General features: G+C 51.3%; 1 protein-coding gene and 1 long non-coding RNA gene across 16 annotated transcripts in view; one reads left to right on the forward strand and one right to left on the reverse strand.

Moving 5' to 3' along the window:
• The window catches only part of MYO9B (myosin IXB), a 107,095-nt gene that overhangs the window by 45,963 nt on the left and 48,652 nt on the right, over window positions 1-12,480 (reverse strand). For all 15 annotated transcript variants that reach the window (XM_061421667.1, XM_061421664.1, XM_061421660.1 and 12 more), the window contains exons 3-6: window positions 8,320-8,414; window positions 2,263-2,325; window positions 1,683-1,782; window positions 1,317-1,417 (exon numbers count right to left, since the gene is read on the reverse strand). In XM_061421667.1, coding sequence (XP_061277651.1) covers window positions 1,317-1,417; window positions 1,683-1,782; window positions 2,263-2,325; window positions 8,320-8,414 — 359 coding nt within the window. The remainder of the gene's footprint in view (window positions 1-1,316; window positions 1,418-1,682; window positions 1,783-2,262; window positions 2,326-8,319; window positions 8,415-12,480) is intronic.
• Window positions 1,357-5,881, forward strand: LOC133250444 (uncharacterized). The gene is made up of 3 exons (XR_009737328.1): window positions 1,357-1,445; window positions 2,218-2,441; window positions 5,593-5,881. It is a non-coding gene; the product is annotated as an uncharacterized LOC133250444 (long non-coding RNA).

Genomic DNA, 12,480 nt, shown 5'->3' on the forward strand with positions numbered 1-12,480 from the left:
ACCACACCTGCAGTATGACACTCAAAAGAGTCATCAGGCAAGGCCAAGTGTCCCCTGGGAGCACAATCAGAACCCCAGTAAGAACCACTGCTGTGCAGGGTTGGTGCCTGGCCAACTGGGACCTTCTTCTGCATAGCCCCTGAGCTGAGGATGGTTCTTAAGCTTTTAAAGGGTCATTAAGAAAACAGAATGTAAAGAACATGCCACAGAGATTGAGTGGCCCATGAAGCTGAAAAACATTTGCTGTCTCCAGAAAGTGTGCCAACTCCTGCAGGGATATACTGTAAAGCGTTGATTTATTTATCTCTGGTTGGTGGGCATTTGGGAGGGTTTCCTGGGGTTGGGGGCTGTTATAGACGAGGCTGCTGTGTGCATTCCTGTGCGTGCCTCTGGCCAAGCATGTGTATATGTTTGGTTGTGTACACGCATCGGCAGTAGAAGCTGCCCAATGGTTGTCCACAGGGCTTGGCCCCGTGGTGTCCTCCTGGCAGCATGCTGGGCAGAGGCATCCCCTCTGGGTGTCCCGGTCACCCGGGAAGGCGTGGAGAATGCTCTGAGTGGTTTTGAAGAATTAAAATAATTTTTAATTGTGGTCAAAAACACATCATATAAAATTCACTTTATTGGCTGTTTTTAAGCATATGGCTCCGTAATCTGAAGTATACCCACATTGTTGGGCAAAAGCCTTGTGGTTTTTTTTGTTTTGGGTAAATATACCTGAGTAAATTTTCTTTTATTAGATTTTTTTTTTCTGCCTCTATTGAGATAGTGTAGCTTTTCTGCTAATTAACAAAATCTGTTAATTAGTCTACTAATGAAGAAATTAAGATTTTTAAATGATGGAGGAATTCCCTGGTGGTCCAGTGGTTAAAACTCCATGCTTTGACTGCTGAGGGCCCAGGTTCGATTTCTGGTCCGGGAACTAAGATCTCACAAGCTGCGAGGGTGCGGTCGAAAAAAAAGAAAAGGATTTTTAAATGATGAATGACCTTTGAAAAGCCCTGTTTTTGTTTTTTTAAATATTTATTTATTTACTTGGCTGCACTTGGTCTTAGGAGCAGCATGTGGGATCTAGTTCCCCAACCAGGGACCGAACTGGGGCCCCCTGCCATGGGAGCGTGCAGAGTCTTAGCCCCTGACCACCAGGGGAGCCCCGCCCTGCGGTTTTAACTGGCATCTCCCAGTGCCTAATGGTGACAGTCCTCTGTCACTCGGGCTACTCTCCTTAGCGAGGTTCCCACCGGGGGTAGGTCAGATCTCTGAGTGACCGGTAACTTCAGTTAGGGGGAGGTGCCTGGCTGGGCCCACCCACTTACTGCTTCTTGGTGGCAGGAAGGAAGCCCACCATCTCCATGGCCTGCTTGAGTCTTTCGAAGTCATGCTTCAGGTCCTCTCCATCTTCGATCTTCAAGTTATGCTGAAAAACAAAGTCGGCAGTGCTCTGGGTACTTCTGGGCTGGGGAGGGTGGTGTGTGAGGATGATTTTGGCTGGAAGCGATGGGGCAGGTCTGGGGAGGCAGGGAATGAATGGGCTCCTTTATGCCGCCCCGCTCTGGGCCTCCTTGGAGCTGGTTTGGGGGCTGGAGAGGGCCAAGGCGGACGGCCTCTGACCCCCTGGCAGAGCGTAAACAGCCCGTGGGGAACAGAGGCCGCGTTTGTGGTTGGGGCTTGAGGCTATTTACCTGGTTGAGGTAGAAATAATCTTCAGGCTGCTTGAGCTGAAATTCCCGACGCTCTTCCTCGCTGACGCCAAGTAACAAATAATAAAACACGTGGTAGTTCCTGTAGGTCAAAATTAGGAGAAAAAAGTTGTTTTTGGAGGCTGAGCGATAGCTACTCGTCAAACCACTACTAATATTGCTTTGGAGACCAGGCCAGGGAGGAAAAAGCACCTCGATTATGTACAAATTGGAGACAATAAGTCGATTCTTATGATTTTTTTTAAAAAAAAAAAAAACAAACTCCAAAAATCAAACCACGAGCTTCTCCAGTGAATAGATTCCTCAGAGGGTGGGCACCTCTCACTCATTGGTGGACCAGAGATGATGCTAATCTGACCACATTTCAGCAGACACCCAAGCACCCACTCCAGGGAGAAGCCCCAGGGAGGCACAAAAATAAGCAGGAGAAGGTGGCAAAGCTCATGCTCATAGGAGATCCATCAGGGCCTCCTGTAGATACTCCCCGCCTCAGGACATCTGCTTTTCTCCTTCATAGGGAAGAAGGCAGACATCCGGGATCATCAAGGAAATACCCCCCTACCTCTCATCCTTCTCCTGAGAGACCAGGCGAGACTTTTCAAGCAGGTACTTTTCGACAACCGCTCTGTCATCAAGCAGAAAAAGAACCAAGTGTTACACGCTAATGCCATTTCCCTGAAGAACAAGAATGATTCATGACTGTGGTAAAGCCAGCTGCAGATTAACAACCTTGGACCCAAGGTAAGCACAGGGACGAAAGGGTGATAGCTCTGAGTGTCGTAAACAAGCAACCTAAATGTCGTAAATACTATTTCATTCTTAAGGTAAACACTGTTGTCGTAAATGCACCTCACCCTACTGCTAGAATCTATAAAAATAAGGGACCTGGGCTGGCCACTTCTGCCCTACACACCGGATGTGGGCTGACAGTTGTGTGGAAGCCCAACCTGGCATCACTTGGGATGGCCCTGGGGGTGGCAGGAATTGAAATGATTAGACTCATGTACTCATGAATAACACTGGAAGGTTGAACCCTGCTTCCACCATCTCCCCAGCCATGAAGTGTTTCTCCAATTGAAAATCGATATACAAGATAATGGATTCACTTTTCTATTCTTCTTAAAACAGCTTTACTGATGATTGATATATGATCAACTATACATCCTCAAAAGCATGCACCCAGATGAGTTTTTCACTGGGTCCTTCCATAATCTCTACATAATTTTCAAAACCAGCTTTAGAAGGTATAGCTGATGCACAACAGATATAACGTGTGTGAGTGCATGAGCTGTGACACATGTGAATCCCTGAGAGCCCACCACCGTGACCAAGACAACGAACACATCCATAATCCTGAGAAGACTCCTTGGGGCCTCTGTCATTCCTCCCTGCCATCCGCCCCCGAGCAGCCATGGACCAGCCCCTCTAAAGATTACTTTGGATTTTCTATAATTAAAAAAAAAAAAACCCAAAAACCCAAAACACTCATTTAGTATGTATAGTTAACTCTTGAATAACACAAGTTTGAACTGTGGGTCCACTTATAGGTGGATATTTTTTTCAATAGCAAATGCCATAGTCCTATATCATCTGCGGTTGGTTGAATCCACAATGTGGAACCACAGATATTAAGGAGCTGGGGAACTGGGGGAACCTCGGATATACAGGGCCGACTCGAAGCCATCTGCAGATTTCTGACTAACCCCTGCATTGTTCAAGGGTCAGTTGGATACTGAATCTGCCTTCTTTCACTCAACTCAGTGGTTCTGAGATTCTGCCACTTGGGAGCATGTTATCAGAACTTCATTCTTCTTTATGGCTAAGTAAGGGCTTCCCAGGTAGCTCAGTACTAAAGAATCTGCCTGCCAATGCAGGAGGCGTGGGTTCAATCCCTGGGTGAGGAAGATCCCCTGGAGGAGGAAATGGCACCCCACTCCAGTATTCTTGCCTGAAGAATCCCATGGACAGAGGAGGCTGGTAGATTATCCATGGGGTGGCAAAGACTCAGACACGACTGAGCAAATTGGCACAACAGCCTACATGTCTGCTGCTGCTAAGTCGCGTCAGTCGTGTCCAACTCTGTGTGACCCCATAGATGGCAGCCCACCAGGCTCCGCCGGCCCTGGGATTCTCCAGGCAAGAACACCGGAGTGGGTTACCATTTCCTTCTCCAATGCATGAAAGTGAAAAGTGAAAGGGAAGTCGCTCAGTCGTGTCTGACTCTTAGCGACCCCATGGACTGCAGCCCACCAGGCTCCTCCGTCCATGGGATTTTCCAGGCAAGAGTACTGGAGTGGGGTGCCATTGCCTTCTCCGTGTCTACATGTCTAGACACACATTTTGTTTATCTGTTTATCACTTGACGGACATGTGCTGGGCCCGGGTCCCTGAGGCTGTGTTGGTCCTGGGGCAGGAAAGGGGTACTCACACAGCCACACCCGCAATGTTAGTAGAGACATAAGACATTTCTTGGAGCTCTACTGCGAGGTTCTAGGCACTGTTTTGCTGAGATTAAATACACTGGATTTAAATGCCCTCCGGGAGGGGCACTGTGGCTCCCACTGATGGAGGAGGTGTTAACGTGTTGTCCAGGACCCCAGAGGAGGGGGGTGGCCTGGTGGGGACCTGACTCTCCTGGGATCTGCTATCATCAAGTATGTGAGCTGTACAGCTCTGCAGGTCACCCTCATCTGAGTTCATCCTGTAATACAGAAGAGGGAGCTGGGGATTAGGGCCCTGGTCCCAGGCCTGCTGAATGCTTCCAGACTGCCTCCACGACGGCAGTCTTCTGGCTGCAGCCTTGTGCAAGCGCACACACACACTGAATGGATGGATGCATGCGCACACACCCCGCACACATGGGTTTCCAAAGGCTCAGCATGCGCGCGTCCTCTCTGCTTTCAAACTCCTATTTTCTTCCATTCCCTCCTCTGAGCAGTAACTTGTAGTTCTCAGCAGTTTTGTTTTCCTGGGCAGGGAGGCTGCCTCTGGTCCTAGACTCACGTTTCCATCTCTATCTGTGGCCAATTCTCTGTGCTGTCTCGCCACATGGGCAAGGACAGTGTCCCCTCAGGGGCACCGAGTGTCATCTAACGGGCCACAGCCTTTGGTGATTACTCGTGAAGCTGGGCCCCTACAGGGGTGATCTTGTACACAGCCAGGGATCCCCTCCATACTGAGCCCGTGATCCCACAGGAACACGAGGCCTTGCAAATTGGGGAACTGGGGGGAGGTGTGGACTGCCCTTGACCCTTGGTCTTGTTGGAAAGCGGCATCGAAAAGTGTCACCTGCCCAAAAGCAGAACCAGGTCTGGGCCTGCTCCCTGCAAGCTGGTGGCAGCCACTCCCTGGACAGGAAGTGCACCTCCTTCCACCCAGCGTGGGCAGGCCACCATCAAGGGCTGAGGCAGGACCTCCTTTCCTGAATCCGAGGCCATTGACAGGACTCTGCAGCTGATCTATGAGATCCAGTGACCCAGGACCACAGCTGCCCTGAGCCTGACAAGAGCCGAGGTGGGCAGGGCAGGCTGGCTGCTTAGCTGAGGGCCAGTCCTGCTGATGTGCTGGGCCAAACGGTGGCCCCCAGAAGACACGTCCACCTGGAGCGTGTGACTGTGATTCTGAAAAAACACTTCTGCAGATGGAATTAAGTGAAGGACCTGGAGATGGGGTTTCCTCGGGGGCTCAGCTGGTAAAGAATCTGCCTGCAGTGCAGGAGACCCAGGTTTGATCCTTGGGTGGGAAAGATCTTCTGGAGAAGGAAATGGCAACCCACTGCAGTATTCTTGCCTGGGAAATCCCAGGGACAGAAGAGCCAGGCACGCTACAGTCCACAGGGTCGCAAGAGTTGGGACACAACTGAGCGACTAACACTCTCATCTTTTTTTTCTAGAGATGAGATCCTCCTCCATGGTCCAGATGAGCCCTAAACCCAAGGACAAGTATCCCAGAAGACAGAAGAGGAGATCATAGAGAAATTCAGGGGAGAAGACCACATGGAGACTGAAGCAAAGACTGGGGTGATGGGGCTACAAGCCAAGGGCACTGGGGCCCCCAGAAGCTGGAAGAGGCCAGGAGGGATCCTCGCCTAGAGCCTCTGGAGGGAGCATGGCCCTTCCCACACCTTGATCTTGGACTTCTGGCCTCCAGAAGCACGAGAGAATAATTGTTTTGTGCTCTTATTGTTGTGTGCTGACTGGTCTGTGATACTCTGTTTCAGCAGCCATGGGACATGAAATGGAGAGCACAGGAAGGACTGATCTCGGGGGAGAACAGTGGCATCGAGGCTCCCACTGGCAGCAAAGGCCCTGGCTTCTGGCCTGCAGAGCCAGTCCGGGACCCAGGAAGATGTGAGGCAGCCTCTTGGTGTCTCTGCTCCCAAGGGAGCTGCTGGAACGAAAAACAGTTTGTTTCTGCATCTTGTACTTAGTAAGATACCATGGGCTTCCCCTGACAGAGGCTCTGCAATGTGACAGATACAATATGGGCCCATGGGAGAAAACCAGATTTAAAATAAGGAGGGAGGGGGAATTCCCTGGCAGTCCACTGGTTAGGACTCTGTGATTTCACTGCTGTGGCCCAGGTTCAACCCCTGGTTGGGGAATTAACATCCCAGAAGCCTGGAAGCACAGAAGAGTAGGATAGAATAGAATAAAATAAAGAGTGAAGGTCTTTCTGGAGAAAGGGCTGAGACCTGCGGGGCAAGTGGGGGAAGGAGAGTGGTTCTGCCCACGCAGAGACCAAGCTGGGCCCAGTAGCAGTTGGGAAGGGACTACTGGATGGCCCATGGAAGGCGGGGGCCATGGGGAGAACTGCCCAGTCTTGAGTGTCCCTGAAGGGCTGAATGAAGGGCAAGAGGAGATGTTGCCTTTATCGAGGGTCTCTCTCCCAACATCACTTAAGAGCCTGGGCAGAGGGGAAAAAGGAAAGAAGCCAGAGGTTGAAGGATCTGGGAAGAAAACATTTCTGTCCTTGTCTTGAACATGCACCATCAACTGAGATGATCATCAGTCAGGTTTAGGCTTATTTTTTTGGCCATACTGTGAGGCATGTAGGATCTTAGTTCCCTGACTGGGGATTGGACCCGTCCCCCTGCAGTGGAAGCATGGAGTCTTAAAACCACTGGACCAATGGGGAAGTCCCAGTCAGATTTAGATGGACAGAAGAACCCAGGTATTTTGAAATCAGTTCTCCTGGAGGACCTCTGCCTCCCCGAAACACATGAGCCTTCTTGTGGCCTCCATGGGCCTGTTGCTTGGATCTCCCCGCATCTAACATTTAAGGATTCTTATTCTACCGCTCAGAACATCACCTGGAGCCTTTGCAAATCCCACCGCCACTGTGGACTCTCACACCACAATGTGGAGCGGGAAGGGTTCCTTTAAGTCACCAGGCAATGGACATTGTGCCCAAATGTCTTTCTTTATCCCCCACTGTGAAATAGTTTTATGGCTCATAAGACCTTTGCGTGTTAAACAAAAATCCAAAACACTATGCAGTATTAAGTCACAATTATATTTTTTTAACTACTTGAAACTACTCAGAACGTACATCTTAATAGGAAAAAAATCCTACAGTATTAACTGCGGAAATCACAGTATGACCAAATAGGTAATTCCTTGTAACATCAACTCATTGCATAAGGCTTCCAGGTATTTTCTATTAGCATAACATTGCACAGGATACAAATAAACACAATTTCTTTTTTGTTTTTTTGGGGAACACAATTTCAAAGTTGCACATTTAGTTGAAGTAACTGTACCTTCACCTAAGGAACTCACATTCTGGCACAAAATGTAAATCTGTTTTAACTTCCGCCTGGCAGTCAACTTCACAATCCAGCTACCAACTATGAACTCATTTATCTCCTCATCCACCCAGCCATCCAAACCACCCATCAGTCTATATACTCACTTATGAATCCACCCATCTACCAATGATCCCATCTATCTATCCATGAATCAAACCACCCCTCCATCCTTCTATCTGTTCATCCATGAACCTACCCACCCATCATCCACCCATCTATGAATCTACCCATCCTTCTATCCACCCACCCACCCTGGAATCCATCCATCAGTCCACGTCCCATCCCTCCCTCCCTCCATCCCCCTCACCTGCCTACTTTCAGCACTTCCCTGGACAACTGCCTTACTTTGCTACCTAGCATCATGTCTCCTTCCAGCTAAAGCTAAAGGGGCACATTTGGCAAATGCCAGAGTCCACATCAACTCTTCCTAGACCCAGGGAATTAGAAACATCAAGATCGGGAAATTGGTGTGCCCTCGCCTGCTCTTGGCAAATCCCATCATGCTAGGAACTCTAGCTCATTGTACTTAACTTAGTGGATGCCTCAATGTCCTAGGCGATGCCCTGCGGCAGGTAGGTTTGGTTATGAAGGTGCCGCCCTCCTCCCCCACCCACACTTCCTGCCACCTCTCAGACTTTCATATCAATGACTGAAAATCATACTTGTTTCCCTGCATGATTCACAAATGCCTGCAAGATCGTGACTTCAGCATTCAGTTCCCTGCTGGCTCAGTCCTGGGTCCCCGCTGCAGGGAAGCCCAAGACCCCAGACTGACGGTGGAGTGCACAGCGTGGGCACCAGCTGACTCACCCTCGCACGATGCCGCTCTCCAGGTAGTTGACCTGGATGAATTTCCCAAATCGGCTGGAATTGTTGTTGTGGGCTGTTTTAGCATTTCCAAAAGCCTGCGAGGAAAACAAAAGCAGGTTTTCAGATTGTGAGGATAAAATTCCTACAGGCCTCAGCCTGGAGGCTCCCTCAGGGTGTTGTAGACCATGGTTCACTGGAAGTCACTCACAGACTCCAGGTGACACCCAGAAAACACACAGATAGGCAGCCCCAGCGCGTCCCAAGTATGTGTGTGCACGCTCAGTTGCGCCCCACTCTGAGTCCCCATGGACTGTACCCACCAGGCTCCTCTGTCCATGGGATTCTTTGGGCAAGAACACTGGAGTGGGTTGTTATTTCCTCCTCTGAGAGATCTGCCCGACACAGGGATCGAACCCATGTCTCCTGCGGCTCCCACACTGGCAGGCAGATTCTTTACCACTGAGCCATAGGGGCTTCCCACACCTCTCATGGGCTTGCTCTTTACCTCTGTGTTGACGTGAAGGAGGGGCTCAAGTTCTAAGTCCTGGACATTGGAAACACCAATCATAGGATTTTTTTTTTCAGTAGTAACTGTTCACGTAGAAAACTCTGGCTTGTGGTCAAATCCAGTCCACTGTATGTTTTTGTACTGCCTGTGAGCCAAGAGTGGTTTTTACATTTGTAAATGGTTTAAAAAAAAACCCAAAAAACCCAAGAAAAGTAATATTTCCTGCCATGTAAAAATCCTATTCAAGTTTCAGCATCCAGAAATGAAGCGTCCTGGCACACAGCCAGGCCTGTTCATTCACCGACCACCTACCACTGTCTTTGTGCTGTGACAGCAGGGAGCTATGACAGAGACCATCTGGCCCGCAAAGCCAGAAAATATTTACTATCCAGAATATTTATTTTCCAGAAGGAGTTTGCTGGGTGCTGGGTTGATACCAGCTCCAGGCCAGCCGCCAGCCTGCTTGTGAGGAAGCAGATGTGGGGACACGTCCCCTCCTGGAGGGTCTTGCAATACCGTGGCATGACAAGCTGGTTGACAGCAATTTAAAAAAAAAAAATTAGGGTCAAAGTGACATAACATAAAACTAAGTTTCAAAAGTAAACACTTCAGTGGCGTGCACTACATTTACAATGTTGTCCAACCATCACCTCTGTTTAGTTCCAGAACATTTCTATCGCCCCAACAGGAGACCCATCCTCCTCAGCAGTTACTCCCCAGGCCCTGGTAACCACCAATCTGCTTCCTGTCTCTCGGGATTTATTTGCCTGGTCTGGACACTTCACGTTAAGTGGGGGCACACACTAGGTAGCCTTTCGTGTCTGGCTTCTTTCACTCAGCATGATGCTTCTGGGGTCCATCCTCGTCGTGGTGTGAATCAGGGCTTCATTCCCAAGACACAGAGGAAGTGTGCGCAGTGCTCAGAGCCCACGGCTTGGCAGTGCCCCCCGGGGTCTACCACATAACCACCATCCAGATGAAAACAAGAGAACACCCTCTGTGCCCCACTCAGGTTCCTGGGGTTACCTCTTTCCCACATGGTACCCAGATAAGGGGAGGCTCGGTGGAGTGTTGGGGGAGCCTGGGGCAGGAGAAGTACCTGGGGAGTGGTGGTCCCTGTTTCAGGGAGTGACAGGCTAAAAGCAGCAAGGGTGGTGAGGCTGGGCAGAGGAGGGACGAGAGGCAGAGAGGGGATGGGGCGGGGGTGTCGCACGAGGAAAGGGAAGCTTGGCAATAGCGAAAAAGGTGTCAGGCTCACGCTGTTCCCGTTTGAGGAGGCTGAGCCCGGCAGGGAGGCCACAGCTCGGAGGAGGTGGGAAGGCCACTGCCAAGGTCTGCTGTGGGGTGGGGTGTGTATCTGCAGGTCTGGTGAGGTGGGGGACAAGGGCAGGGTGGACAGAGGTGACCAGGCTCTCAGGGAGACACCGAGAGGAGTTTGGATTTTCTCCAAGCGCTCATTTAGCAGGCAGGATGGATGCAGGTCAATCACTGATGAGCTTCCAACTTGATGCCTGGAGGCAGAAGTCCCACAGAAAAGCATCTGCTGGAAGGCCAGAGACACTTCCTCAGAAAACGGCTCCATTCAGTGGAGCCTGCGATCAGGGCAGCAGCCCCCGCTGGGCTCATGCACTGGTCATGCTCCCGGCTGACGAGGTCACGGGATGTGTGACTTCCTGCCGATGCCCCTGGGGCTCCAGACCCCAGAACTGGGCATTGCTGTAGAATCTGAACCAACCACCAGACTGCCAAGCAGGGGACGAGTGATTGAGGGAGAAGAGGTCTCAGGGAGGAAACCAGGCCCAATTGTACAGGGGGTACCTTCAGGGCTCAGACAGTAAAGAATCTGCCTGCAATTCAGGAGACCAGGGTTCAATCCCTGGGTTGGGAAGATCCCCTCACGGAGGGAATGGCAACCCACTCCAGTCTTCTTGCCTGGAAAATTCCATGGACAGAGGAGCCTGGCGGCCTACAGACCATAGGGTCCCCAAGAGTCAGACACAACTGAGAGACTAACTTGCAGGGTAGGGGGGCACTTTGAGGGGAGGGGTCTTCACCTGGCTGTGTGGTGGTGGAATCTAGCCCGACGAGGTGCTTTCCAGAGTCAGACAGCGGCCACAGAGCCCCCTTCTCTTCTTCACAGGGTCTGGATGTGTGTGACTGAGCTCTAGGCTAGCTGCTGGGGCCCGGGCCCCCATCTGCTCTGCCCTCCCGGGTGTCTGTGGAACCCAGTGCAGGGTTCTCGGCCTCGGCGCTGCTGACACTCGGGGAGCGGTCACTCTCTGGGGCAGGGCTGTCCTGCGCACTGCAGGGTATCGAGGTCATTCCTGGTCTCTACCCGCCAGAGGCCGGCAGCATGTGGGACAACCCCAGAAGTCCCCACAGGGACTTGCCTGCTGGCCCAGGAGTTAAGCATCTGCCTTGCACTGCAAGGGGCGCGGGTTTAATCCCTGGTTGGGGATCTGAGATTCCACACGCCTCATAGCAACTAAGCCTGTACCCTGTAACTACGGAGCCTGAGGGCTCTGGAGCCTATGTGCCACCACCACTGAAGCCCAAGTGACACAACTATAGAGCCCGTGTGCCGCAGTGAAAGATTCCACATGATGCAACTAAGACCTGATTTGTTGTTCAGTTGCTAAGTCGTGTCTGACTCTTTGCGACCCCATGGACTGCAGCACACCAGGCTTCCCTGTCCTTCACTATCTCCTGGAGTTTGCTCAGATTCAAGTCCATCAAGTCGGTGATGCTATCTAATCATCTCATCCTCTGCTGTGATGCAGTCAAATAAATAAGAAAAAAAAAGTCCCCAGCGAGAGCTGAATTGCTGGGGGTTGAGAAGCACAGATGAAGGTAAAAGGTGTTTGTAGGAGCAGGTTGTCTGGGGCTCCCTCCTGTAATCAAGGCCCCCATATGTGCTGTAGGCCCTCATGGGCCCCCTGGTGAAGAAAACTGTCTATCCAGATTTTAATCTCCTGTTTCCCTTATGTTCAGCCTTTGGGGTAAACCCCACAGGCTCTTGAGCCACGGCTCTGGGAAAAGCAGACGGCAGATCCGTCTCCTCCTTTCCTTCCAGACCCTGCAGGGTGGTGTCTGAGCTGAGGACAGGCCTGCTTTGTGATAAAATGAGCTCCCACGAGTGAGCATGCAAAGTGCTGCCTGTCCTAACTACAAACAGATGGTGAGGGGGGTGCCTGACCCCGAGTGACACCCCTCCAGGGGCAAGTCCTGAGTCGCCGTGGTGGCTGGGTTCAAGGCCTGCCACAGAGACACCCCAGCAATGCACATTTCCACCCAGAGGAGCCACGGTGGTCCCTTATGAATGTGGGACACGTCTCTGGTGAGTTTTAAGGAAACATCCAGGCCCAGCGTCCTGGGGACCAGAGGGGATGTCTTTGGGACCAGCTCTCTGGTTCTGCGATTACCAGCACGGTGACCTCATGCGTCTGGTATGTGGTCTCAACACACTGCGACTTTTCAAAGCTGATCTAAAAATATCCGGTTGGTGCTATTATACGTCCGTCGGAGGAGGAGGAGGAAATGCTGGCCTGGCACCCGAAGCGAGGGGAGCTATTGTGTAGCTGTTCCCGGGGCCGGCCAGGGGTGTGCAAGGCCTTCAAGCTCAGGGTGGTTGGTGTGCCCGGTGGATCATGTGG

The sequence above is a fragment of the Bos javanicus genome, chromosome 7 (genome assembly GCF_032452875.1).
Source record: "Bos javanicus breed banteng chromosome 7, ARS-OSU_banteng_1.0, whole genome shotgun sequence".
NCBI lineage: Eukaryota > Metazoa > Chordata > Mammalia > Artiodactyla > Bovidae > Bos > Bos javanicus.